Source organism: Thermobia domestica, chromosome 11, assembly GCF_964235325.1.
Source record: "Thermobia domestica chromosome 11, izTheDome1.hap1.1, whole genome shotgun sequence".
Classification (NCBI taxonomy): Eukaryota; Metazoa; Arthropoda; class Insecta; order Zygentoma; family Lepismatidae; genus Thermobia; species Thermobia domestica.
Window position 1 is genome coordinate 258,825,132 of NC_137464.1, and position 27,432 is coordinate 258,852,563.

The 27,432-nt window shown below is 36.6% G+C and overlaps 1 protein-coding gene across 1 annotated transcript in view; it reads right to left on the reverse strand.

The window, feature by feature from the left end:
• Positions 1–459: 459 nt before the first annotated feature.
• Positions 460–27,432, reverse strand: part of LOC145665530 (phospholipid-transporting ATPase ABCA3-like) — a 37,742-nt gene continuing 10,769 nt past the window's right edge. The window contains exons 2-3 of the mRNA XM_081732835.1: positions 7,386–7,477; positions 460–476 (exon numbers count right to left, since the gene is read on the reverse strand). Coding sequence (XP_081588961.1) covers positions 460–476; positions 7,386–7,477 — 109 coding nt within the window. The remainder of the gene's footprint in view (positions 477–7,385; positions 7,478–27,432) is intronic.

Sequence of the window (27,432 nt, forward strand, 5' to 3'; positions counted from 1 at the left end):
GATTCAAAAAGTAATTTCAAGTGGATTTATTTTCTTTTAAACAAGAACATAAGGGTTTTTAATATAGGCTTTTAATACAGTAAAAATTGCCTTCAATAGGCCTCTTATTAAACGGAAATTTATTTTAAACGGAAATATTTCAGGATCTCATGAATTTAAAGGTAAAACAAAATGTGTTAAATTCTCTTGACTAGGCAAACCTGTGTTGCAAACAACGGATGTTAAAATACACTTTTTAACGTAAATTTTCAAGTTCCGTAATGCGTGTTTAAAATTTTTTTAGACATTCTGTGAGAGGTTAGGTATATGAACTATGAACTATACATATATACTCTCTAGTCAATCACTATGTAAGACCCTAGCAGGGCCACGACTTGTGGAGGGGCAGGGGACAACTGCCCCTCCAGAAAAGCTCCCTGCCGTTCGAGGGGGCCCATTTTGAGGCAAAATTTTCTTACTCTATAAACGATACGAACCTGAAATTATAAATGAAGGATCAAACATATTCACTACATTACATAAACAAAACAACACACAAAAGGTAAATAAAACAAAAATGAGTTGTGAGCCCATTTTAGTAAGAAATATTTACAATTAGGGGCCGTAGAAATAATATTTATTCGTATGGTTTTGAGATTTGTCAATATTGTCCACTTAGCTAATTTATGTATGGAAAGGGCCCAAGGGCTTAACTAACGGCCCAGCAGACCTTGTCGTGCGGGAGGGCCCACAGACTCCGGGGGTCCATAAAGAGTAAAAGAAAAATGGAAAGAGGGGGCCCAAGAATTAGAAAAACAACTTCTTCTAGGGACCCAAATACGCGTATTAATGCTTGCCCCCCAGAAAAAATCTAAGTTACGGCGCTGGGCCTTAAATACCTTGAACGAAGTGCAATTTAAATAGTTATCCCTAAATACCAATAACGCGTTCTCTAGTGCTCTAGAGACAGGAGCAAGAAGCATAATATACGCAATAGATCAAAAGGGAGCCAATAGTAGAGGGAGGAGCGCTGAAAAGGGCATAGTAACTACTTTTTGTCTTGGCCTTTGAAACCGTATGTAGGCTTTTTTTGTTTGTTTGTTTACTGTAAGTTTTATGTGTATTAATTCTTATCATAAATAAATAATATAATTGAATACGTTAGGCCTATATTCAACATTTTATTTTATCTCACTATGTCCATTATATGTATGGACCTTGTTTATTTTTCTAAGCATTAATTCTAAGAGCTGTTTGAACCCAAAGGAACCAAATTTATTTAAGAAGCCTTGGACGCTTGCGGAGCTGAAAACATTAAAAGCGACCTTGCGTTTATCAATACTCATTTCAGTTCATAACAAGATTAGAAGAGCGATGATTAGGACTTCGCAGTGCATTTGAACTGTTTGATTAAATAACGAAGCAGACGCCCCCATGACCAATTGGACAAGCATTTCTTCGAAACGCACATTCAATAAATGCGAAAAATTCTCGTATAAAATTCTTGTCTAATGTGAATAAAATGTTCCTGGGAACAACGACGCACGAACTTCAGATTTAACAGCAAGTAACATTGCTTCTTTGAAATACTGTCCCTTAACGACCCGTTACACGGAAGGAACATTTTCGATGTATGGAAGGAACGTTTATAAGTTAATGTTTTAACTGATAAATGCAAGTTTTCGCTAGAAAACACCGAAAACTACATAGTTGTATATTGTAACATGAGTGCATCATAGTTATACACAAATATATGCAGTTCGAGTAATACAGCTTTTTTCTCTGAAGATAAAATTCCTCATTTAACTTTAGCTTTTGATTGCTGCATATTTACAATTTTTAGTGCATATCTGCATATTTTCCGTGCATATTTTCGTGATTTTTAGCGCATATTTGCATGCATATTTTGCCGTTTTTTAGTGCATATCGATCCGAAGTCTAATGATGACTCATGGCCATCGTTAGTTCTGTCGCCAGGTTGTATGTATATTTATTACGATCAGGCATTGTTTCGCCTAATCTTTGGTTTCACTAATTAATTATCTTATAAAGATATGAAAGATAAATTAATATAAGATTCGTGTCCGCCATTTTAGACGAAACAAAAATGGCGGACAATAGACATTTCTCAAAAATTAAGAAAAATTACAATTTTCTCAAAATTACATGTTTAAATTTTTTAAATCGATACTTAGATTGAGAAAAAACCGTTATCCCAACAGCGGTATATTGTACAAATATACGGAATCCATAAGTTTACTAAGGAAATCTGTACGGAGCGTACTTTATTCATATACGACACAGGTACTGCCTTTTACCCGCTTAGATGTTACATCATGTCGCTGAAGGATGTCTGACATCTAACAATCTTCCGTATATTACATACCTTGTACGTATGTTGCATTACGTCAGCTACACTATGTGATCAAAAGTATCCGGACACATGGCTGAAAATGACTTACAAGTTCGTGGCGCCCTCCATCGGTACTGCTGGAATTCAATATGGTGTTGGCCCACCGTTAGCCTTGATGGCAGCTTCCACTCTCGCAGGCATACTTTCAATCAGGTGCTGGAAGGTTTCTTGGGGAATGGCAGCCCATTCTTCAAGGAGTGCTGAACTGAGAAGAAGTATCGATGTAGGTCGGTGAGGCCTGGCACAAAGTCGGCGTTCCAAAACATCCCAAAGGTGTTCTATAGGATTCAAGTCAGGGCTCTGTGCAGGCCAATCCATTAAAGGGATGTTATGGTCGTGTAACTACTCCGCCACAGGCCGTGCAGTATGAACAGGTGCTCGATCGTGTTGAAAGATGCAATTGCCATCCCCGAATCGCTCTTCAACAGTGGGAAGCAAGAAGGTGCTTAAAACATCAATGTAGGCCTGCGCTGTGAGAGTGACACGCAAAACATCAAGGGGTGCAAGCCCCCTCCAAGAAAAACAAGACTACACCATAACACCACCACCTCCGAATTTTACTGTTGGCATTACAGACGCTGACAGATGACGTTCACCGGGCATTCGCTACACCCACACCCTGCCATCGGATCGCTATATTGTGTACCGTGATTCGTTACTCCACACAAAGTGTTTCCACTGTTCAATCGTCCAATATTTACGCTCCTTACACGAACCGAGGCGTCGTTTGGCATTTACCTGCGTGATGTGTGACTTATGAGCAGCCGCTCGACCATGAAATCCAAGTTTTCTCACCTCACGACTATCATAGTATTTGGAGTGGATCCTGATGCAGTTTGGAATTCCTGTGTGATGGTCTGGATAGATGTCTGCCTATTACACTTTACGACCCTCTTCAACTGTTGGCGGTCTCTGTCAGTCAACAGACGAGGCCAGCCTGTACGCTTTTACGCTGTACGTGTCCCTTCACGTTTCCACTTCACTATCACATCAGACACAGTTGACCTAGGGATGTTTAGGAGTGTGGAAATCTCGCGTACAGACTTCTGACACAAGTGACACCGAATTACCTGACTACGTTCGAAGTCCGTGAGTACCTCGAAGTGCCCCATTCTGCTTTCTCACGATGTCTAAATGACTACTGAGGTCGCTGATAATGAGTACCTGGCAGTAGGCGGCAGCACAATGCACCTAATTTGAAAAGCGTATGTTTCGGGGGGTGTCCGGATACTTTTGATCCCGTAGTGTATAGGTTGTATACGTCCATCTGTATGTGAGATCTTGACCACCTATATGCATTTCTTTGTTTCATTGGAAAGTACGTATAGAAGAAACACTTATACTGAAAGTATTATAAAACATACATTTTGAGTTATATTTACAGGATGTTACCTTATGTTAAGTCCAAAACAAAATGTATGTTGTTAAGTATTAGTTTTAATGTAAAACAAAATCATTTAAGAAGTAGAGAACTATTTTATTGCAAGATAACCAGAACAGAAACTTATAGAAATTCGCCACTTATAAGAATGTGTTCGAAGTACAATGGAATAATTTCGACAAAGAAAGATATACATTTGGATTTTAGCGAAAATATGAATTTTAAGAAGAAATTAGAGAAGGTTTATAAAATGCAGGCCCATGCCGTGGAGAATCAGCGCCCGGGGCGAGACTATACGATGGCGCCCCCATACATATATTCCAAGCAATTTTTCCTATCTTTTTTTCCTTTTTTCTCCCGAATTTTTCGCCTCCCTTACTTCGGCGCCCGGAGCTGTCGCCCCGCTCGCCCCCCCCCACGGCACGGCCCTGATAAAATGTAAAATATTTTATAACTGATTTGATTGATAGAATGTTTAATTTGTAAATGAGTACATGAGGCTCTTATTAACATCAAGTGGATCTTTAAATTTATTTTTATTTAATTTTAATTTAATTTGATTTTTACTTAGTTTTTGAGGAATTGAAATGTGAAGCTTATATTGATATTTCAGTTTGTTTAATTTTTTAAATATTTTTCATTTTATTTCTATTTTTGTATTTGTGTGTGTGTGTGTGTTTTTTTTTTTGTATTTTTGCGTTTCTGCATAATATGTATACAAATGTATCTTATATAAGCCTCCTGTAACTGGAGCTTGTACTCTGTTGAGGGTAAATAAATAATAAGTAAATAAATATTTTAAATAAACAAAAACTACAGGATTTACTCATGTAACCTACGTTTTTACGTATGCTAACTAACTAACTAACTAACTCTATGGCCTATGGAACCCGGAGGTTCAATGCCGCGTTCACAAAAGCTCTCCACTGACTTCTATCCTTAGCTAACTGCATCCAGTTTCTACTTTGTATTCCTATCTCTGCGAGATCCATCTTAATATTATCCTCCCATCTGCGCCTAGGTCTTCCTAATGGTTGTTTTCCTATGGGTCTACCAGTCAAGACTTTGAAAGCGTTTCTACTTTCTTCCATTCTAGCTACATGACCTGCCCACCTAAGCCTCCTAGACTTGACGACCCTAACAATGTTGGGTAAACCGTATAAACTATGTAGTTCCTCTTTATGAAGCTTCCGCCATTCCCCATTCTCATTCCTCTTGGGTCCGAATATTCTTCTCAGGATCCTGTTCTCAAATACTTTCAGTCTATGTTCTTCCCTCAGAGTAAGCGACCATGTTTCGCAACCATACAGAACAACAGGCATGATTATCGTTTTGTATATTTTAAGCTTCAAATTCCTCGATAGAATTCGCGACGACAAAAGATTTTGAACCGAATAGTAACACGAATTCCCTGCTTTTAGTCGACATTTAATTTCTTCGTGAATATGATTTTCGTCTGTTAATATTGATCCTAAATATTTGAAAGTATCCACTTTATCAAAAGTATTATTTAATATTTTAACGCCTCCACAATTTGCCGTATTACGGGTCCCGACGCGCTTCCATGTATTTAGTTTTCTCTGCATTTACTTCTAAACCCATGTCCCTGCAAGTGTTTAATAAGATCTCTGCATTTATTTCTACTGTTCTTCTATCATCCTCTATTAAATTTACATCATCAGCATATGCCATAACCTAGTGAATACCGTTCAACTCTAGGTCCTGGTTGCTATGTTTGATTTTCCTTATGGCGTATTCCAGCACAAAGTTAAATAATAATGGCGACAACGCATCTCCTTGTTTCAGGCCATTTTCGGCGTGAAAGCTCGTGGACAAAAATTTTTCTACCCGAACTTCACTTTTACGTATGCTACATACATTTTTTTCTCTGTGTGTAACTTTTAATTGGCATTTCAGCTAATCAGAAGCGGACAGTTCCCAATTGTACTCACCACACGGTTTTACGGGAAAATCAATTTTTCAGTCAATCAGTATATAAAAGAGTCCGTAATGTTGAAACTTAGTATTTTGTGCTGTTACTTGTATCAGTGATAATAGTATACTTGAGTATGTTGCGTTTTAAAATGCTAATGTTATTTCTTTCTAGTAAAAGAGGTGGTAAACTCAATGGTATGAGGATTATATTATAAACCGACATATAGGTGAACGCTTAATGGATGTGAAGAAGGTGTGAAACTATGGCTATTTTGAATAGAGAATCTGTGGAATCGAAAACAGGTTGCCACGTCCTGAACTAGTGATACCAACCCGTGGAAAAAAACGCCATTTTGTTGAAATTTTGAAATTAATTATTCGGAATCGGATAAAGAGAATTTTAGTCAAACTTGGAAACATATATGGGACTTTTCACTATAGGTCTATGTATAATATAGTCCGCGCCAACAAAATTCCTTGCGAGCGATAAGTAGACTAATGAGTTATTAATAAGCGTGACAGTGTTGCCAACCTTTAGTGAAAAACCTTTTCCTTGTTATCGGGAAACTCCATGCTAGTGAGGAGTGACTTAATCATGTGTGGTTCTTAAAAATCAAGTACCAAGGAATGAAATTTGTGCTCTGTTATTTAAAGAAAGAAAAAACCAAAACAATGAATGAATGAAAGAAAGTAAAATATCAAATAAAAACATCAAAGGGCTTGTTCCGGGTAGGAAAAATTAAAATAGGACGATACAAAGAACCAGATGTCGTATAACTTAAAACAATTATTAAGCTGTAGAAGTAAATTAGTGCATATTTTATGTTGTGCCCCTCCATGGCAAGTGGATAACGCGCGTGGCCCCGGTTTCGATTCCCGATACTGATACTTGCCTCGCATTCAAACGTACACAGAGGTTGAGGACACCACTTTCAGCAGTAAGTCCTGTTTCATTCAGCCTAAGTGCTGAACCCTTGGTTGCACCGAGTTAGATTCTCGGTGGGAGAAACACATTATGGTGGTTCGGATTCCACGATACTCTGTAGATCCACGTCACATATAATTTTGGTACTGAAAAGCAATGCAAAACGAAACTTCACTAAACGAACAAGTAAACAAACAAACGTAGTAGAAATATTGATAAGAACCAGGGGCAGATTCAGAGAGGGCCATCGGGGCGATTGCCCCCCTATCAGAAGAGAAAACTTTCATTTTTTATATACAGGGTGGCCCAAAAGTAGGTATATACACCTGCATTGATCAAGTATAACATTCTAGTTTATGAATTTATTTGCTTCGGCTCTTCTGAGCTTAAGATGTAAGTAAAAACATTAAGAACAAATAATAAAGAAACTAAATGTACCTGATGGATAACAGTAAGAAATAATATAAAATGCAATGAGCTGATCAGTACGGTACTGTATACCCAATTTTGGGCCTCCATGTATAAATAAAACCCATCCCAGAGTTTGGAGCTCTTAAAAGTAGCTCTAAGTTGCAGTATTACTACAACCCACAATCCTCCCCAGAAGTCCGTCCTGGATCCGCCCCTGATAAGAACTCTCGTCAGTCAACATTTTATGTTGTTTGCGAATTAATTTTAATGATTCTTTCTTAATTTTATACATATTAATGTTTAATCAGAATTAAAACTGTATTATATAATGCAATGCTTACCAACGATACCAACTTTCAAAGCTGCGTTTTCCATCACATCATTTAACGGGAGATCTGTATTATTAGGTGCCCACGCTACTTTCCACACTGGTCTGGAAATAGAAAGGAAGATTAATTGATACAAGATATTTATTATTTTTAAACGTTACGGGGAAAAAGTTTCACTCATTAAGACTGTAGATTACAGACATTTTCTAAAAGGAAAATCTAGTAGAATCGATTATATCAGAAAAAAAAAATAATAATAATTCACTGAAAAAATGACTTGGTCAGGAATAGGCGAAACCAAATTCGTTTGATCAGGACATTCAATCACTTTATTTGTTCAGTTTAACCAGAATTTATTGTTATATCAAATGTGTTTGGTCATTAACACTATTTTTTGGTCAGTACATTTTGTTATGCCAACCAAAATTATTTGGTTTTTCTGACCAAATATTTAGTTATAAGATCACGTGTAGGGATGCGCTCGAGTCGAGTCGAGACAGAATTTTTCAGACAAAATTCGAGTCGAGACACAGCTCTTCCAATAGAAAAATATATATTTTTCGAGTCGAGACATTACTTTTACAGCACATTTTCGAGACGAGACAGTCTCAAATCTTGTCTCGTGCGCATCCCTAATCACGTGTATATATTGATTTGTGGGATATCCAGAAAAGCAAATGTCAGCTGGACTAGCGGAAAGGTTAGTGCGTGAAAAAAAAAAAAAAAAAAAAAGCGGAGTTCCCGCAGCTAATCGACCTGTTTCGAGATAAGCTTACTTTTTCGTACACCCTGGGCACAAGCCCCTTTTGCTCCACCCTAGTTATGTCACTGGTAAAAGTGAGGGGAAACGTGGGTGTAGGTCGTTCCTCCACTTCCAAAACTATCTATGGTGTATCGCCACTTCCTAAAAAAATTGCAATGGGCAAAAGGCGATGATGATGACGATGTGACGTCATGCGTCCCCTATCTTTTCATATCCACATTTACCTCTGATTATATCTAATGCAATGAACGTAAAACATATATACACAGAGTTTTCCATCGCAGCGTAAACAAATAAATAAAAACATGTACGACATTAAATATTTGATTGTTTCTTTCAATTAAGATTCTTCTTAATAAGCTCACATACATACAATCAGTGATGCTATTCAGCCGGTTCGCACCGGTTCGCTAGAACCGTTTGTTAAAATATTTCCAGTTCGCAGAACCGTTTGTTATAACCCAGGTTTGGCTGCTTTAAACCAAAAAAAAAAAAAAAAACCGAAAAATGCTTTAAATCGTGTCAACTTCATGGTGACGTCTCCACATATGAAACCATCTGCATTACGTTTATGTACTTTTCACCTTTTAATCAAGGAGTCCCGTGTTCAATTCTCGGTCGAACCACAACCCATCTTTCAAGTGTAAACGAAGTAGCGATTCGAGGTGTCCCTTTAAGCGAAAGTCTTCTCCGTGAAAACCTTGGTATTTCATAAGGATGTTAAGCCTAAACATACGAAACGAAACCAAATTATATATTTCTACTTGTCTGAATGTCTGTTGTTTTATAAAGAAGCCAAGGTTGCTTAATCATATTGATAGAAATTGGCAAAATTTATCAACTGCCTACGTAGCTCCCAAAATCAGGATGGATCTGACTTTGATTTAATTTTATTGAATGATATCTACATACCAAATTTGTAATTTAATACCTCAGTTTTAGCGTTATGTCACGTTGACCTTAAAATTTTATATAGGGCCTACAAATACATTTAAAGTAATAACAGGATTTTCCCAATGGCTAAGGCGGGAGTTTCCCGATTTGTATATAATTGTATAATGTTTTTACTTGTGTAACTGTTTATCTTTTTGTCCTTCTGAAATGACTCTTGACAATTGTATTAACAACTAGGCCTATGTAAAGATCAGTACAACGTATTTATTATGAGGAGTCCTTCGTGAGTGAGTCGGCAATCGCATTTGTAACCAATTAGTCCCGGTTTCCTGTCGAAATGGACAATTTTTCTTGTGTGAAGCCGAGAAGCGGTTTGGATTCCGCGTTAAGCTTATGTGACCCCTTCCAGCATAACCTTGTTGTTGCATACCCAAGATCAGTAAATTTTAGTTTAAGTGTCTGTTTTTAGAAATCCTTACAGCTACAAAGTTAAACATATGAGGCCTTATGCAGAGTCGTTCTGACACGTGATTAGAGCTATACTAAAGAGTTCGACTAACATATGTTTCCTGCAGTAGTCAGGCCTTTAGTATGACGCTAATCATACAACAAAACGACTCTGCATAAGGCGGATGATCTCTTAGAACAAGGTATAAGCATTTATGTTTTAATCTCAAATATCAAGATATCAAAAATGAGAACTGGGATCACATGAGTGTAGTGGTGAGGGTTATTTACATTTGAAACGCATATACATGTATTTTTTTTTCTTTTTACATTCGCTCAGTCGCGTTACTCTTAGTCGGTTACCTAGAGCATTCGAAAACCGACGAGTTATCATCATTGCGAATGATTTCTATAGACCAAAAAAAAAAAAAAAAAAAAAAAAAGGAAAAATTACAAATACGAAAAAAAAAGCTATAAAAATTTAACAAATGAGTTTGAATCTAGATTGTTTGTTTATTGTGTATTTCTCTGTGTGTGTTTGGTATCTGTGTTCTCTGCGTAGTAATGTTGTTATGTTTTTACCTATTGGCTTCTTCTTCTTTTTACCTTAGGCTTCTTCTTATTTCTTGCAGGTTTTTTCACCCATATGTTTTATATATATATATATATATATATATATAGGGGAAACTATACAGTCGTGGGCACCTTAAGGCATTTTTTTTAGTAATTAATTTATAACTTTTATACGTTTGGCCATATGTGTCTAATATTTGTCAAATCATATTGTTACAGTATGGGCTTCAAAATAAATATGATATTGGACTGAAATGTAACGTTAGGTACGTGTAATATTTTTTTTAAAAAAAGTACTATAACTTTTATAGTGATGGGCCCTACAGAGATTGAGTTGGGCACTTTTGATTACAGTTATGGGCACCTGTGCAGAAGTTTGTAAAATTATTTAATAATGCCAAGATACATTACTTTGTTACATAAATGCGTAATACAGCATCTCGTTTTGACGTTTTGTGGTTTTATAGTAACAATTTTAATTAAAAAAAAATAAGAACTTATGAAATTAGGCATTCTGTTTGCCTAATCGCTATCACTTTCAGTTTCGTCTAAGATCTGCAAACACTGGATACAATAACATACATCATCATCGTAGGCTTCTCCACAGCAAGAAGGCAAGCTTTATGAAAAGCCTGTCCACAGCGTTTGCAGTTCATTCCTGGAAAACGAGGTCCTACGCTCTCACCACACTGCTTACACAATCCAGAAAGTGAAAAAGAAATTACGGTTTTCTAATTGGTCCATACTGTTTTCCAACACCCTCACTTTCAATATGTTTGAATCTTCTTTGGATGCTGAAGAAGAATGAACTCCCTCATTTTTGTTCTCTTGCAGTTCACCAAAAAGCACTAGTTTAGCCAGAGGGGCAGAGGGTAATTTCTCCACATCAGCTCCAGTTATACCTGTACGTTCGGAAGAAAATAGATTAACACTAGGAGTATCTTCGTGTCTTTTTTCTACTTTCCCACCTGGACCTGACTGTTTAACTTCTCTTTTCCTCTTTCTCTCCTCTTTCTTCCTCTCTTGTTTTTCTTTTGTATTTCTTTTCTCTTTGTGCAGCTCTTTCCATTTATCTGATGTTATTACAAATGGGAATCTTTGAATATTGCGACCTTTCCGCTTTGGCGTTTCTGGCCATACTAAACAGTCCTTAAAAAGCGGCATATCTGATTTCTTGATTGGATACATTTTATCCCGGTCAGTAGTTCCGTTTTGCTCTTCTGGTGTCACCTCAACGTGTAGAAAAGTGCTTGCTTCCTCAAGTTGTTCTGCTAAAGCACTTTCAGTCTGTTGTAATCGTGGTGAGTTTGAGGCTTCATCTGCCGGCAACTCATCATTTGTGTGGATTTTTATGAGCGTTTCATCTTTAGAAAATTCTTCACATATTTTACAGAGACGGCGAAAATCTTCACACTTTTCTTCATGACCATTTGCACCTTTATCTGTAAACTGTTTTATTTGGTTACCTTCTCGGGCCGAAGTAAATCACAAAACTTCTCATAAGTCAAATCACAAAAACTTCATTGCATTTAAATTGTATTTACATAATCTTGGAAATAATTTAGTCTTCACTCAGCGCCGCAAACTAACTTGGGCAGCTACCTGAGTGAAAATGCTGTGATTAGTTTCTTAAAAGCCGGTATTAACAGCAGTGGCAAATGGTGTGCTGAGTAATCACATCCGACGCATCAATGCAAAAATCACCGATAGACACTGGCCATTACATCACAGAATTCATCTTAAAAAGGAACTAGACCTATTTCATACTCCAAAACTTCACGTGTATGTACTTACATGGCCACAACGTAAGTCGCTGGCGTTTCTCCTAGCGCGAGGACTGTAGCTATATTTTAAAAGTAATCATATGTGATAAATATGAATAGGCCTTGTTATTAATTTTCAAGGAAAAAACTGTAAACTTAGCAATATGAAAAAAAGAGGCTTTCGGACTTCCAACGCACACTGACGTTTGTGCAGTGCTTCCCCTTCTTGTTCTTTTTTGGGATCATGATCTAGGTCTAGCTAAGTCGAAGCGTCGAAACCTTCCTTTCATATTGGTAAGAGTGCAGATTTCCTTCTTTTTCCTAAAATTAAATGTAATCAGATACATGAGAAACTTAAACCTACTTAAGTAATCTGATTATAATGTGCCCTATACCGAGATCGTAGTTATACACTCCCTTGTGCATTTTTTCCAGAAAGGGGTCTCTATAAAATAAGCCTAGTTCTATTGTTATGCTTAATCACGGCTTTATTGTTATACAGGCCAGTCTTGAAATGGCAACAGGCCTTTTTGCCTTCCACAGACTATCCACCCAGCACAGCCGGTTGCCCAAATTATCTGCATTAATGTCTAGAGAAAGGAAGGATCCTCGCTAAAATGATACAGAAATAGTCTGTGGACTGCCAACTGTTGAAGATGGATAGTCTGTGGCAGGCCGATTTGCGCAGTTGCCACATTCAAGGTCCTGGCTTGTATAACAATGGAGGCCGTGGCTTAATTCAATATAAACATACAGTGATGGGCATAGTGAGTTTACAGTAATGGGCACTGGGTCCATCACTGTTAAATAACCTTTAAATTTCATGAAATTTTTGAGCAAGAAATACAACAGCCTGAAATGCACTTTAGACTTAAAATAACGACATAAAAATTCATATAGTAAAATACAGTTATGGGCACTAGGTGCCCATCACTGTCATGTTCTATTAAATTAAAATACAGTGGTGAGCACCTCATGATTTGAGAGCAAAACTCATTTAGACTTACATCTCATTAGCATGAAGTGCTCTTATCGTTTAATAATCACTCAAAACACAAAATTTTAATTTTCAATTGATTTATAATTAAACAAAACCTTAATCAGTATACCTATCTGATTAAAAGAATTCTTTAGAAATGAACAACAACCATCAAAACGTTTCACATCGCGCACCTTTCTACACCACGCCACACACACGAAAGAAGGAAAACAATTGACAAACTGTGAGTGTAAAGAAGAAAGGCGTACCAACATTTGAAAATCGTCAATAGCTCGCTACAGGCGCTCAGACTCTTATTATTTGAAAATAATTGGCATAGGTGCCCATCACTATCAGAGTGCCCACGACTGTATAGTTTCCCCTATATATATATATATATATATATATATATATATATATATATATATATATATGCAGCATATACATGTATATCATTATGAACAATTGTTAATCCATTCCTGAATTAAAATCTTTTCAATACTTTTTGACAAGCATCTATCTTGAATAAGTTCTTTCCAAGATATTCGCAGTGCTACATAATTTCGTCACAACACCTTATATTGCGTTGCTGTGTATGTCTCTACTTGTCACTTGCGATAGTCAGTAAAATGCCTTCTATGTTTTTCCCTAAGATAGTTATATCCATCTACCCTCTTTCTTTCTTTCTTTCTTTCTTTCTTTCTTTCTTTCTTTCTCTCTCTCATAACCAGAGAGAAGGAACTGGTTGTTAAAAAAAAAAAAAAAAAAATAGAATAGCACCATTGCATACAATACATATATACGTATATCGTACACAGCCAAATGCAGTTGTAGATGTTTGTTGTATTCTTTCAATGTGTAAGCTCACACTTAATGACCATAATTAGCTTGGTAGTTATGTGTAATTAACGCATAGCTTATTGTTCAATTACGAATAATAAATTACTACTAAAACGTACCAGAAAAGCAATAAAAGTGTGATTGCTGTATTGAAATTTTGTGTCTAATATTTGCTTGTTAAGAGTACAATCTTATATAAGAAATAGTTACCTTTTTTTAAAAGCATACCGTTTTGTCAATAGTAAATTAATTCGTGACGATTTGTAAGGGTGATGGATTTTTTGTAGTTATTTTTTCCAACAACAAAATAAATAAACTTTGTAAGACAATAAAAGGGATCACATGCTAGAAGTTTCAATTTCTTCTGCTAAATGTCAATCAGTGAAGGATGTATGCTGCCATCTAACGGAGCTTAATGTAACTTCTATTAACTTACCTTTATTTCAATAATTGAAAACGGAATAGGGGTATGTACAGTTAAAGTCGCTCGCTCTTACCAAACTATCTTAAAAATTTACTAATTTAAACCAACGACCCTCAAAGAAAAGGTATGCCACTTTTAATGAAAATATAGGACTTTTTAAATTAGGACTATAAAGAAACAGTTTCCGAAAGTTGGAATGTTTAAAAAAAAAGAAAAAAAAAACAACCAATAGACTCATTCATAAGACTTGATGAAATAAAAAAACAAATAATTTCTAGAATAAAGGTATAATTAAATATGTTTTTTAAAAAATAAAATAAAAGTTTCCTGTGCTTCTAATAACTCCAGGCTACTGGCGGCTATGCCATAGTTACAATTATGCATAAAGCTCACTCGCATGGTTTCTAAACTGTGTTTCTTCCAGACCTGTGTTTGGGGGAGCACTGTCCCCCGGAGCTCTGAAAGTGCCCTCCAGGAGCAGACCAAAATAATACGTCTATAATATAATAATAAATATAATAGTATCAGTAGTGCCTCCCCGGAATACGGTGTGCCTCCTCGGAACGTTGTTTCTGAAAGAAACACTGATTCTAAATGCTTCTGGTATTCGTACTTCTGGGCTTTATCCATAATTTTAATTACACTTCCAACGGTTTATAATGTAATTCGAAGTAAAACGCATATGAAACAAACGATTTGTTACAGTTTACTTTTAGGATAGTGCAATATTTAACAACTTTAATTGCCAACCGGCTCTACCACATATGCAACACGTGAATTTGCACGGGTCAGCAAGTTTCGAGGGGGACAAAATCTGTCATAACTATACTATTTAAAATAAATATTTCTTGTTGGAAACAGACTTCATGATGATGATAGTTAAATTTACTAAACTGACCTTCTATTTGAATATTACATTCATAAATCATGTTTAGGTCACATTAGTTTAAGGTCACATGAACAGTGTTAAAGCAAATGATCAAACAAATCCCAGCATGAATTGCTTCATTGTTGTCAAATACAAGAACTTAATTCTCCAATAGCAGCGAACACCTGTTCCATTTAGTTAGTTATCACAGTTTTGATATGAAAACTAGTCTTCTCTTTGCCACAAACAAGTTATTTATCAGTGAAGGTGGGAAGAAGTTTGTGTTAATTAACAGATATAGAAGGAAAATCAACAAATAAAGATAAAAGAGCTAGTTTCACTGGAATTTCAAACTGATATATTGAGAATGCAGCTCGATATTGAATTTTATAAAAAGGATTCCGGTATCATATTTCCTATACAAGTATGTTTGCTTTATCTTTCACTAGCATATTATTATTTAAAGCAAAAACAGACACAACGAGATTGTATTTGTAGTTTTTTAAGGCCTTTCTGAGTACGAGTGGTATTTTCTTCCCCTTCATTGTTCATGATGGGGTAGCACACGTAAATTTGTGGCTTTTAAGATTTGTTGTTTCTGGAGAAAGGGGGCGGCAAACAATGCCATTCCACGGGGGGGCAAATTTCCGAGGGCCGACCCAGGCTGTAACTAATCATATTTAAATTTGAGCATTAATGTTTTGGGTTACCACAAGTTACTTGCGCAAACTAAAAAAGAAGAGAAAAATAATGGGAAATAATAATTAGAACTTGTAATTAAACGCGATTTTAAGCTATAGTATATAGCGAACGGAAGGCGTACGAGCAGTGTTGCCACAGTCCTATCTCTGGAGTGGGCTGAAAAATAGTACCAAATTGAAACAAAAAGGGCTGAATTCATTATTTTATACCAGCGTAATACATGGCTCTATAACACGAAACTAAAAGGGATGAAGTTCTAGCACTCCCCCCCCTCCTCTTCCAAAACTGCAAACCAAGAAAGTACTCTTTTTAAAAACATTCAAATAGGAGTAACCCGAACAACCGTGGAAGTAGATGAAACTTTTATTGAACGTAGGAAGTTTAACAGAGGTCACAAATTAAAAGGGAAAACAGTTATCATTTTCGGTATGTATTGTAAGGAAATCAAACGCGCCTTTATTTCAAAGTGACCAATAAACCAAAAAAGTATTATGGCCATATACAGAGAAAAATCCATTCTTCGGATAGCGTTATATTGTACAGCGGGGGACACTTCTAAATGGTACACCTTAGCCGTAAATCTCCATATGGCTGTACCATTTAGAAGTGTCCCCCGCTGTACATATATACGGAATCCTCTTGCTTACTACAGAGATCACTGCGGAGCATACGTTATCCATATGCTACATACGCACTGCCAGTGGCGTATTTACGATTTTGTTTCGGGAGGGGCTTTGCTAACTTTCGGGGGGGCTTTGCCTGCAAATGTGAAAATTCAGCAAGATATTTCATTTACTTTACTATACTAAGTAAGATTTCGGGGGGGGGCTTAAGCCCGGAAGCCACCCCCCTAAATACGCCACTGCGCACTGCCCTTAGATGTTACGTCATGCCGTTGCTGATGTCTGATATCTAACACGGTTTCTTATATTACATACATATATGTATGTTACATTCCTCAGCTGTATGTTATATACGTCCATTTGCACTTGAGATCCTGACCGCCTATATTGTTTCATATGGAAAGTACTTATAGATGGAACACTTATACGGAAAGTATTATAAAACATACGTTTTCAATCACACGTCTGCTGTACGTTAAGTCCAAAAACTACAAGAATTACGCATGTAAGCGAATAGCTTTTTAAGTACGCCACCTACATTTTTTTTTCTCAGTGTATGAAAAAATATAAAACTAGAAACAAATCAATCATTGAGTTTGTGTGTAAATAGTACGTTATTATAAAGTATTAAAATATAAATTGTTGCTCCTTATTCTTGCTCATTTCACGACCGAAGGAGAATAATGGAATGTAAGAAGAATATAAGGTAAGTAAACTGACATTTGTAAAAAAAAAAAAAAAAAAAAAAAAAAAAAGTACAACTGGTCTAGGTACGACGAATGGGAATTTTAAGCTGGTTACCCACCGTCACTAACGGGTGTCCGCAGTCCGTCGTACAGAGTCCTAGAACCTTCCCTGAAAGACATCAAAAGAAAGAGATGTAAAGATGACAAGTATTTGTTAAATGGTGCTGAATTGGGTAGAATAGTACCAACTTTTCCACAAAAGGGGCTGAAAATGCCAGCGTGGTACCAACGGGCCGATGCATGACAAAAAGGGCTGAATTTGGTACAGTTGTATCAAGTGCGGCAACAGTGCGTACGAGGGAGGGGAACCAATAATAATAATAATAATAATAATAATAATAATAATAATAATAATAATAATAATAATAATAATAATAATAATAATAATGTGCTGCCATCTACTTGATTATCAAAACAACTTCTGTCAAGCCCGCAGTTGATGATTTTATGCTTTAATGGTCTCGTTATTACCTTTACACTCTAATGAATGGTCTTTGTCTTTAACAGTCAGGAAATAAATCTTTCTATATGCTGTCGCAACACAAAAACTTCCGCCTGTCATCCGTCAACGGTCAGACCATCGAATGCTTTTTATGGTCTCACTTGAACTTGAAAGTGTGAATGGTTTATTAATTTTCAAGATGTAATTAACAGGACTTTATAAATCGTAAAAGAAAAAAAATGCCGCGTGCCATTAATGGAAGATTTTATAAGGTTATAAGCTAGCAAAGGGCACTTTCCCGAGATTATTCTCAGTAGTTTTGAATCCAGTTATTACAATAAGAAATAGCTGATTAGATCGAGTTTTTCAATTAGATTTTAATTACATAAAATTTGATCTTTCAAATATCAACATACACTTTAAAAAAATAAACTACAAAACGAAGCTCAACTGTACTTTAATAAGCGAAATTCAATGAAAATACATAATCTATATATACATAAATTAGAGTGACTACGTGACTAAATAAGTCTTGAACCACCCAACCTATGTTGATCAAATTTGCAACATTGATGACGTTCGGGCCTGGGAATGGTTATTTCACTTTTATAATTTGGTGCAACTTAGGGGAGGGGGAGGAGAATATATATAAATGATAAAAAATGACCAATATCAATGTCGAATCCATAGTTTTCGGTGTCGCTGAGACAGTGACACTTTGCATGCCGTTTAAATCCAAATGAAATGTAATGCACCGACGGTTATGCCGGTTAGGCTAAAGGAGACCGTGATTATGAGAAATAAGTAAAATGGTGGAAGAAAGTGGGGGAAACGGGAGAATCCCGAGAAAACCCACGAGCACAGTGTTTGTCTAGCACAAAGTCCACACGGCGCGAGCTGAGATCGAACCAGGAACCCCAAGCACCGAAGGTAAACGCTCTACCATTGAACCACCGCGCCCCCTCGTTTAAACCCAAATTTAGCCTGCAATAGTAATATTTAATTTCCAAGGCGCGCACACACACACAACATTATCCATTAGAGCACTTGAGTAATAGTAAAAAGTGACTTACTAACTGAACATATTACTATTTTTCTTATATTAACCTAGCGAAGGAGTAATTGACGGTAGTTACTATATAATTAGTGTACGTGCTGTTGATGCGGGAGAACCGACTTCTATTCCCGGTGGATTGTGATCCAAGATAAGATGAAAGTTCATGTCTTACATACGTTGTATCGGTGCCTACAGATCAAACATGAAACCTAAAATACGTCGCAGTGTCCCACGTGAAGAAGTTTGGTTAAAATGTTTCAAGTAACTGAATGGTTTCATCTGATTTTTAGGTACAGCTGGGTTACATATTATCAAGGTACAATCCATCTAAAATAACGTCTATAGCAATACGTGAAAGGCAATATCTTCGATTCAACTGCAACTATATAATGGAGTTTTGTTAAACCAAACGGTCAGACAGGATAAATATATAAAGGAATATTGTTAGATCAAACGGCCAGACAGGGTAAATATATAAAGGAGTTTTCTTAAACCAAACGGACCGACGGAGTAAATATATAAAGAAATTTTGGTAAATTAAACAGACAAGCAGGGTAAATGTATAAAGGAATTTTGTTAAACCAAACAGACAGACAGGGTAAATAATATAAAGGAGTTTTGGCAAACCAAACGGACAAACAGGGTAAATATATAAAGGAGTTTTGGTAAACCAAACGAACAGTCAGGGTAAATATATAAAGGAGTATTGTTAAACCAAACGCACAGACAGGTAAATATATAAAGGAGTTTTGTTAAACCAAACGGACAGACGGAGTAAATATATAAAGAAATGTTGGTAAATTAAACAGATAAGCAGGGTAAATGTATAAAGGAATTTTGTTAAACCAAACAGACAGACAGGGTAAATAATATAAAGGAGTTTTGGCAAACCAAACGGACAAACAGGGTAAATATATAAAGGAGTTTTGGTAAACCAAACGAACAGTCAGGGTAAATATATAAAGGAGTATTGTTAAACCAAACGCACAGACAGGTAAATATATAAAGGAGTTTTGTTAAACCAAACGGACAGACGGAGTAAATATATAAAGAAATTTTGGTAAATTAAACAGATAAGCAGGGTAAATGTATAAAGGAATTTTGTTAAACCAAACAGACAGACAGGGTAAATAATATAAAGGAGTTTTGGCAAACCAAACGGACAAACAGGGTAAATATATAAAGGAGTTTTGGTAAACCAAACGCACAGACAGGGTAAATATATAAAGGAGTATTGTTAAACCAAACGCACAGACAGGTAAATATATAAAGGAGTTTTGTTAAACCAAACGGACAGACGGAGTAAATATATAAAGAAATTTTGGTAAATTAAACAGATAAGCAGGGTAAATGTATAAAGGAATTTTGTTAAACCAAACAGACAGACAGGGTAAATAATATAAAGGAGTTTTGGCAAACCAAACGGACAAACAGGGTAAATATATAAAGAAGTTTTGGTAAACCAAACGCACAGACAGGTAAATATATAAAGGAGTTTTGTTAAACCAAACGGACAGACAGAGTAAATATATAAAGAAATTTTGGTAAATTAAACAGATAAGCAGGGTAAATGTATAAAGGAATTTTGTTAAACCAAACAGACAGACAGGGTAAATAATATAAAGGAGTTTTGGCAAACCAAACGGACAAACAGGGTAAATATATAAAGGAGTTTTGGTAAACCAAACGCACAGACAGGTAAATATATAAAGGAGTTTTGTTAAACCAAACGGACAGACGGAGTAAATATATAAAGAAATTTTGGTAAATTAAACAGATAAGCAGGGTAAATGTATAAAGGAATTTTGTTAAACCAAACAGACAGACAGGGTAAATAATATAAAGGAGTTTTGGCAAACCAAACGGACAAACAGGGTAAATATATAAAGGAGTTTTGGTAAACCAAACGAACAGTCAGGGTAAATATATAAAGGAGTATTGTTAAACCAAACGCACAGACAGGTAAATATATAAAGGAGTTTTGTTAAACCAAACGGACAGACGGAGTAAATATATAAAGAAATTTTGGTAAATTAAACAGATAAGCAGGGTAAATGTATAAAGGAATTTTGTTAAACCAAACAGACAGACAGGGTAAATAATATAAAGGAGTTTTGGCAAACCAAACGGACAAACAGGGTAAATATATAAAGGAGTTTTGGTAAACCAAACGAACAGTCAGGGTAAATATATAAAGGAGTATTGTTAAACCAAACGCACAGACAGGTAAATATATAAAGGAGTTTTGTTAAACCAAACGGACAGACGGAGTAAATATATAAAGAAATTTTGGTAAATTAAACAGATAAGCAGGGTAAATGTATAAAGGAATTTTGTTAAACCAAACAGACAGACAGGGTAAATAATATAAAGGAGTTTTGGCAAACCAAACGGACAAACAGGGTAAATATATAAAGGAGTTTTGGTAAACCAAACGCACAGACAGGTAAATATATAAAGGAGTTTTGTTAAACCAAACGGACAGACGGAGTAAATATATAAAGAAATTTTGGTAAATTAAACAGACAAGCAGGGTAAATGTATAAAGGAATTTTGTTAAACCAAACAGACAGACAGGGTAAATAATATAAAGGAGTTTTGGCAAACCAAACGGACAAACAGGGTAAATATATAAAGGAGTTTTGGTAAACCAAACGAACAGTCAGGGTAAATATATAAAGGAGTATTGTTAAACCAAACGCACAGACAGGTAAATATATAAAGGAGTTTTGTTAAACCAAACGGACAGACGGAGTAAATATATAAAGAAATTTTGGTAAATTAAACAGATAAGCAGGGTAAATGTATAAAGGAATTTTGTTAAACCAAACAGACAGACAGGGTAAATAATATAAAGGAGTTTTGGCAAACCAAACGGACAAACAGGGTAAATATATAAAGGAGTTTTGGTAAACCAAACGCACAGACAGGTAAATATATAAAGGAGTTTTGTTAAACCAAACGGACAGACGGAGTAAATATATAAAGAAATTTTGGTAAATTAAACAGACAAGCAGGGTAAATGCATAAAGGAATTTTGTTAAACCAAACAGACAGACAGGGTAAATAATATAAAGGAGTTTTGGCAAACCAAACGGACAAACAGGGTAAATATATAAAGGAGTTTTGGTAAACAAAACGAACAGTCAGGGTAAATATATAAAGGAGTATTGTTAAACCAAACGCACAGACAGGTAAATATATAAAGGAGTTTTGTTAAACCAAACGGACAGACGGAGTAAATATATAAAGAAATTTTGGTAAATTAAACAGACAAGCAGGGTAAATGTATAAAGGAATTTTGTTAAACCAAACAGACAGACAGGGTAAATAATATAAAGGAGTTTTGGCAAACCAAACGGACAAACAGGGTAAATATATAAAGAAGTTTTGGTAAACCAAACGAACAGTCAGGGTAAATATATAAAGGAGTTTTGTTAAACCAAACGGACAGACGGAGTAAATATATAAAGAAATTTTGGTAAATTAAACAGACAAGCAGGGTAAATGTATAAAGGAGTTTTGTTAAACCAAACGCACAGACAGGTAAATATATAAAGGAGTTTTGTTAAACCAAACGGACAGTCAGGGTAAATATATAAAGGAGTTTTGTTAAACCAAACGCACAGACAGGTAAATATATAAAGGAGTTTTGGTAAACCAAACGAACAGTCAGGGTAAATATATAAAGGAGTTTTGTTAAACCAAACGCACAGACAGGTAAATATATAAAGGAGTTTTGTTAAACCAAACGGACAAACCAGGGTAAATATGTGAAGGAGGGTTTTAAACCAAACGGACGAACAGAGTAACAATGTGAAGGAAGTCTCCTAAATCAAATGGACGGACAGGGTAAATATATAAAGGAGTTTTGTTAAACCAAACGGACAGACAGGTTAAATATGTGAAGGAGGTTTCTTAAACCAAACGAACGGACAAGATAAATATATAAAGGAATTTTGTTAAACCAAACGGACAGACAGGGTAAATGTATATAGGAGTTTTGTTAAACCAAACGGACAGACAAGGTAAATATGTGAAGGAAGTTATTTAAACCAAACGGACAGACAGGGTAAATATATAAAGGAGTATTGTTAAACCAAACGGACAAACATGCAAAATATCAAGGTAACCAAGAAAGTTCTGTCGCTTTTTGTGGAGGTTTGTGTTCCATTGGCTCTCGCACCATGAGTTGAATGCGAATGGAGAAAAGGCGAAGATCAGTTGTTGGTGTGAGTATATCCAACATACTATCTGTTATGGTAGTTCAGTTACACCGTGAACTTGTGTAAGGGCAGAGTGAACATACACAGAGCTTCATAAGGGCGTGTATGCTGCACAAGTTCAAACTGGGATCAAACGTCGCTGTAGCGGAGCGGAAAACAGACCAGTCTTTTGGTGAATGTGTCATGACTACGCGGACAGTGCAGCGGTCGTTTAAAAGTTTAAGGACGGTGACGAAACACTCGAAGACGCACCACGTGCCAGAAGACCAACACATGTACAAAATGAAGATCTTCAGGCAGCAATTGAGGCAAACAGTGGCCAGACATGTGAGGAACTGGAACTACAATCCAGTGTGAATGGAGAAACCAATCGGCACACCTCTATCAACTTGGGAAGCACTACAAATTGGGTCGATGGGTTTCACAAGATTTTATTTCGGACCAGAAGGCAACGTGAACAGACACCTGTGTTTCTTTGCTGTGTCCTCTGAGGAAGGAGCCATTTCTGGACAGGGTGTTGATATGTGATGAGAAGTGGGTCCTGTACTAGTAAGCTCCACGGCCCGGTGCCGTCAACATTGGTTAGCATCCAATGAACCAGCTCCAAAACAGCCGAAATCAGCACTGCACCAGAAGATCCTACTGGAAATGAAATGAAATGAAATCTTTGAGTTTTACGTCCAACGGTTATGCCGGTTAGGCTAAAGGAGACGGTGATGATGAGTAATGAATGAAATGGTGGAATGAAGAAAGTGGGGGGAAACGGGAGAACCCCGAGAAAACCCACGCACACGGTGTTAGTCAAGATCCTAATGGGTGTCTGGTGGACTGTTCACGGCATCGTGCATCGGAAACTGCTACCAGCTAGTCAGAGCATCAATGCAACTGTGCACTGTCAGCAGTTGAGTCATGTTCAAGAAAAACTCAAAACTCTCGAATCAGCACTTTTGAATCGGTAAGGGGTCCTCTTGCTATGGGATAATGCTAAGCCCCACCTGGCTATGATGACCCTGGATACTATACTACTCCTTGGATGGGAAGCAATATTGTATCCTTCACACTCGCCGGACATTGCACTGTCCGATTATCACCTGTAGCATTCCTTGGACAGTCACCTTAGAGGACGCCAATTCAAATCCCTAGGAGAGGTGCAAAATGTATTTGAACCTTCTTTGCTTGATGACCCACCAAGTTCTACCGCGATGGAATCCATAGTCTTCCAGAACGTTGGCAGAAGGTCGTCGATGCTAATGGTGGCTATTTTTTTTTTTTTTATCTTCTAGGTACCTCCAGATACTGTACTAAACTTGATTCAAGTCTAGAAAATCCGGAGAGGTAAAATCTGGGAGGACTATGTATCATACACAGAAATGTTTCTACTAAAGGTTTGTTGCCTAGCTAGGAATAATCTGTACAGCCGTAGACAGAAATTCTGTGTGTCTTCAGTCGGCATGTGCTGGATACAGATAATCATGGCTATGCACTTTGATAGACATTATTTGGTACTATACTGACATCACACAGCCCCATTCTTGTGTACCACCTAGATTTTCTTTGTGGTTGGAAATAAATATACGGAGAAGATAACAGAGAGTACATACCAGCACTTAGATTTTTTTTTTTTTTTACGGAACGCAAGGAATATGCAACGTATAAGCTGACCTAGCTCCACCCGAGTACCACCTCTCCGCTGGTATAGCGGGTAGCACGTGTGCTTTTGGTGCTAGTGGTCCTAGGTTCGATTTCTAGTGGAAGAGCAAAAAAATAATTTCACATGATCCGTTTTCATTAATCGTGCCTGTTCTTCAACCTAAAGGCATAATGGACGTTAATTAAAAAAAAAGTTCGAAAATCTACACTACAACAGAGATTCAGGTTTTCCAGTCGCGTCAGAAGCAGCGCTAGGAAAGCAGCCTGTAGCCGGAATCTATGGATTCTCTTTCCAAATGTGCTCGATTTTTCTCTCCGTGTGTTAATTGGACTTGATTTCTTTGTGGTCTGAAGTCCCATATATTGATTGATGCCATACTTTGATATCCGATAACTCTAAAACAAAGCCTCTAACTCCAATAATATTTTATAAACGTACTAGATCTACCACCATACCAATTTTGTTCAAGATTGAATGAATTTTGCCGCGAGTACGCGAAGTACCAGTGGCGTATTTAGGGGAGCTTCCGGGCTTAAGCCTCCGAAATCTTACTTACTATAGTAAACTATATGAAATATCTTGCAGAATTTTCACATTTTCAGGTAAAGCCCACCCCGAAAGTTAGCAAAGCCCCTCCCGAAACAAAATCGTAAATACGCCACTGCGAAGTACAATATCCTTTTACTAACAAACCCAAGCCAAATTTGATGGACAATATTTCTCGAACCTCACAGTATCACATATAAGTACCAAACTCGTCCTTTCTGCCTCTTCTTCCGGGAGAACACATGCATATTTATCCTGTCTGTCTGTCCGTCCGGGAGAACACTTTTGTATATTTATTCTGTCCGTCCGGGAGAACACTTATCTTTATTTACCCTGTCTATTCGTCCGTTCGGGATAACATTTATGTATACTTACCCTGTCCGTCCGTCCAAAGAAACACTTATGTATATTTACCTTATCTGTCTGTCCGTCCGGAAGAACATTTTTGTATATTTACCCTGTCCGTCCGTTGAGGGGGACATTTATGTATATTTACCCTGTCCGTCCGTTCAGGGGAACACTTATGCATATATACCCTATATGTCTGTCCGTTCGGGAGAACACTTATGCATATTTACCTTATCTCTATGTCTGTCTGGAAGAATACTTATGTATATTTATCTTGTCTGTCTGTCCGTCCGGGGAACACTTATGTATATTTATCCTGTCTATCTGTTTGTCCGGGAGAACACATCTTTATTTACCCTGTTTATTCGTCCGTTCGGGAGAACACTTATGTATATTTACTCTGCCCGTCCATCCAGGGGAACACCTATGTATATTTACTTTATCTCTCTGTCCGTCAGGGAGGACACTTATGTATATTTATCTTATCTCTCTGTCCGTCTGGAAGGACACTTATGTATAATTACCCTATCTATTCGTCCGTCCGGGAGAACACTTACGCATATCTACCCTGTTTGTCTGACCGTCCAGGAGAAAACTTGATGACCAGCATCAATTTTGACCAAAATGTGGATATTCAGAAGTTAGGAATGACGTTCGTTGATGGAGGTGAAATCAAAATAGTAGAAATAAACTGTTTCCGGTTTTAATAAACTGTTTCCGGTTTTAAAACGGTAATAGATAGCGAGAAACTGTTTCCTTCAATTGATTAAGTGTTCCAAGAATTCCTTTCATCTCCATCCTTAACTCTTTACTAAACCGGAAGTAATAACAATTCACTATAACTTCCGGTTTTAGAATAAAGTGAGCAAATTTCACACAATATGAACCAAACTCCTTTACGTGCTGTACACACTGCGACTTGTTTTATTCTTCCATTTATTTTTAATTTATCTGGTCCCCAAGTACAGTTCTTATTTTATCCCGGTTCCTCAGTCCATTACTCATTCAACTTGGAATAATTCAGAGAATGCATGCAGAAATAAACTCCTATAGACAGAATTATCGAACTGTATTGCATAAAATACCACATTTGATAAAACACATTTTTCTTAAATTATAAAATGTAAAAGAAATGTAAAAATATTATCAATTATCTGGAAACAATAAACATATATTTTATTGATAAGAAGTTCATACATAGCTTTGATAGCTATGTTTCTTGGAAACGTGAGAAATTTGTCCATTGATTTCTATATTCGACAATTTCTGCTAGTTTTAGTCATTATTTATATACAAATAGAGCTGTAATCGAAGAACCGAGCGATGTTCTTTTTTTATATATATAGTTTAAAGTTATGCTACACTTAACTATGGAAAGACTTATAGAACGACTATGCCTGTCTGTCTATTTGGCGACAGGCATCATATACATTGACCAACTAAAACATTATGACTACATACGTAATATCTAATATGTACATATTTGGCTCGCAGGACGGTATCAATGCAGTTTGACATGGAAGCAATGATACCTTGGTAGGTGGCTTCACACGTCACTTAATTCCTCAAAATGCCAAGGAGGCGTTTGATACGTTAAATGATAGCTCAAAAGTGTTCAATTGGGTTAAGATCGGGTGAATTTGGGGGCCAATGCTCCTCTACCAGTGCAGAATGACGTTGGTCTTGTAACAAGGCGCATTGTTCTGCTGAAAGAAATTCCCAGTTGGAAATATGGTCAACATGAAGGGTGTACGTGATCAGCAATGATCTGCCAATAGCTAGAAGTCGTTATGATGTCCTCCACGCGCATTACCGGGTCTATAGATGACCGTGAGAAGATTCTGCAAATTCTAATGGACCACTTTCCGTCCTCAGAACAGCTCTGTTACGACGTGAAATGGAGTCATAGTGCTAATGAGGTGATAGCAAATGGAACAATATACCATTCGGCGTAAAGCGCATCACTCACTTCCGTCAGAGAGGAAGAAGACATAAATCTGCGCTTTATTCATGTATCCAAACGGACTACGGATGCTGAATTATCTTCAAGTGTGGGAGATGTTGTAATTCTCTGAACGCTCATTGTGGAGCCAAAACTGTATTCCAATATCACCGATAAAGTAGTTTTGACTTTGAACTTGGTTGAAATTATTTGCCTTTTCTGTAG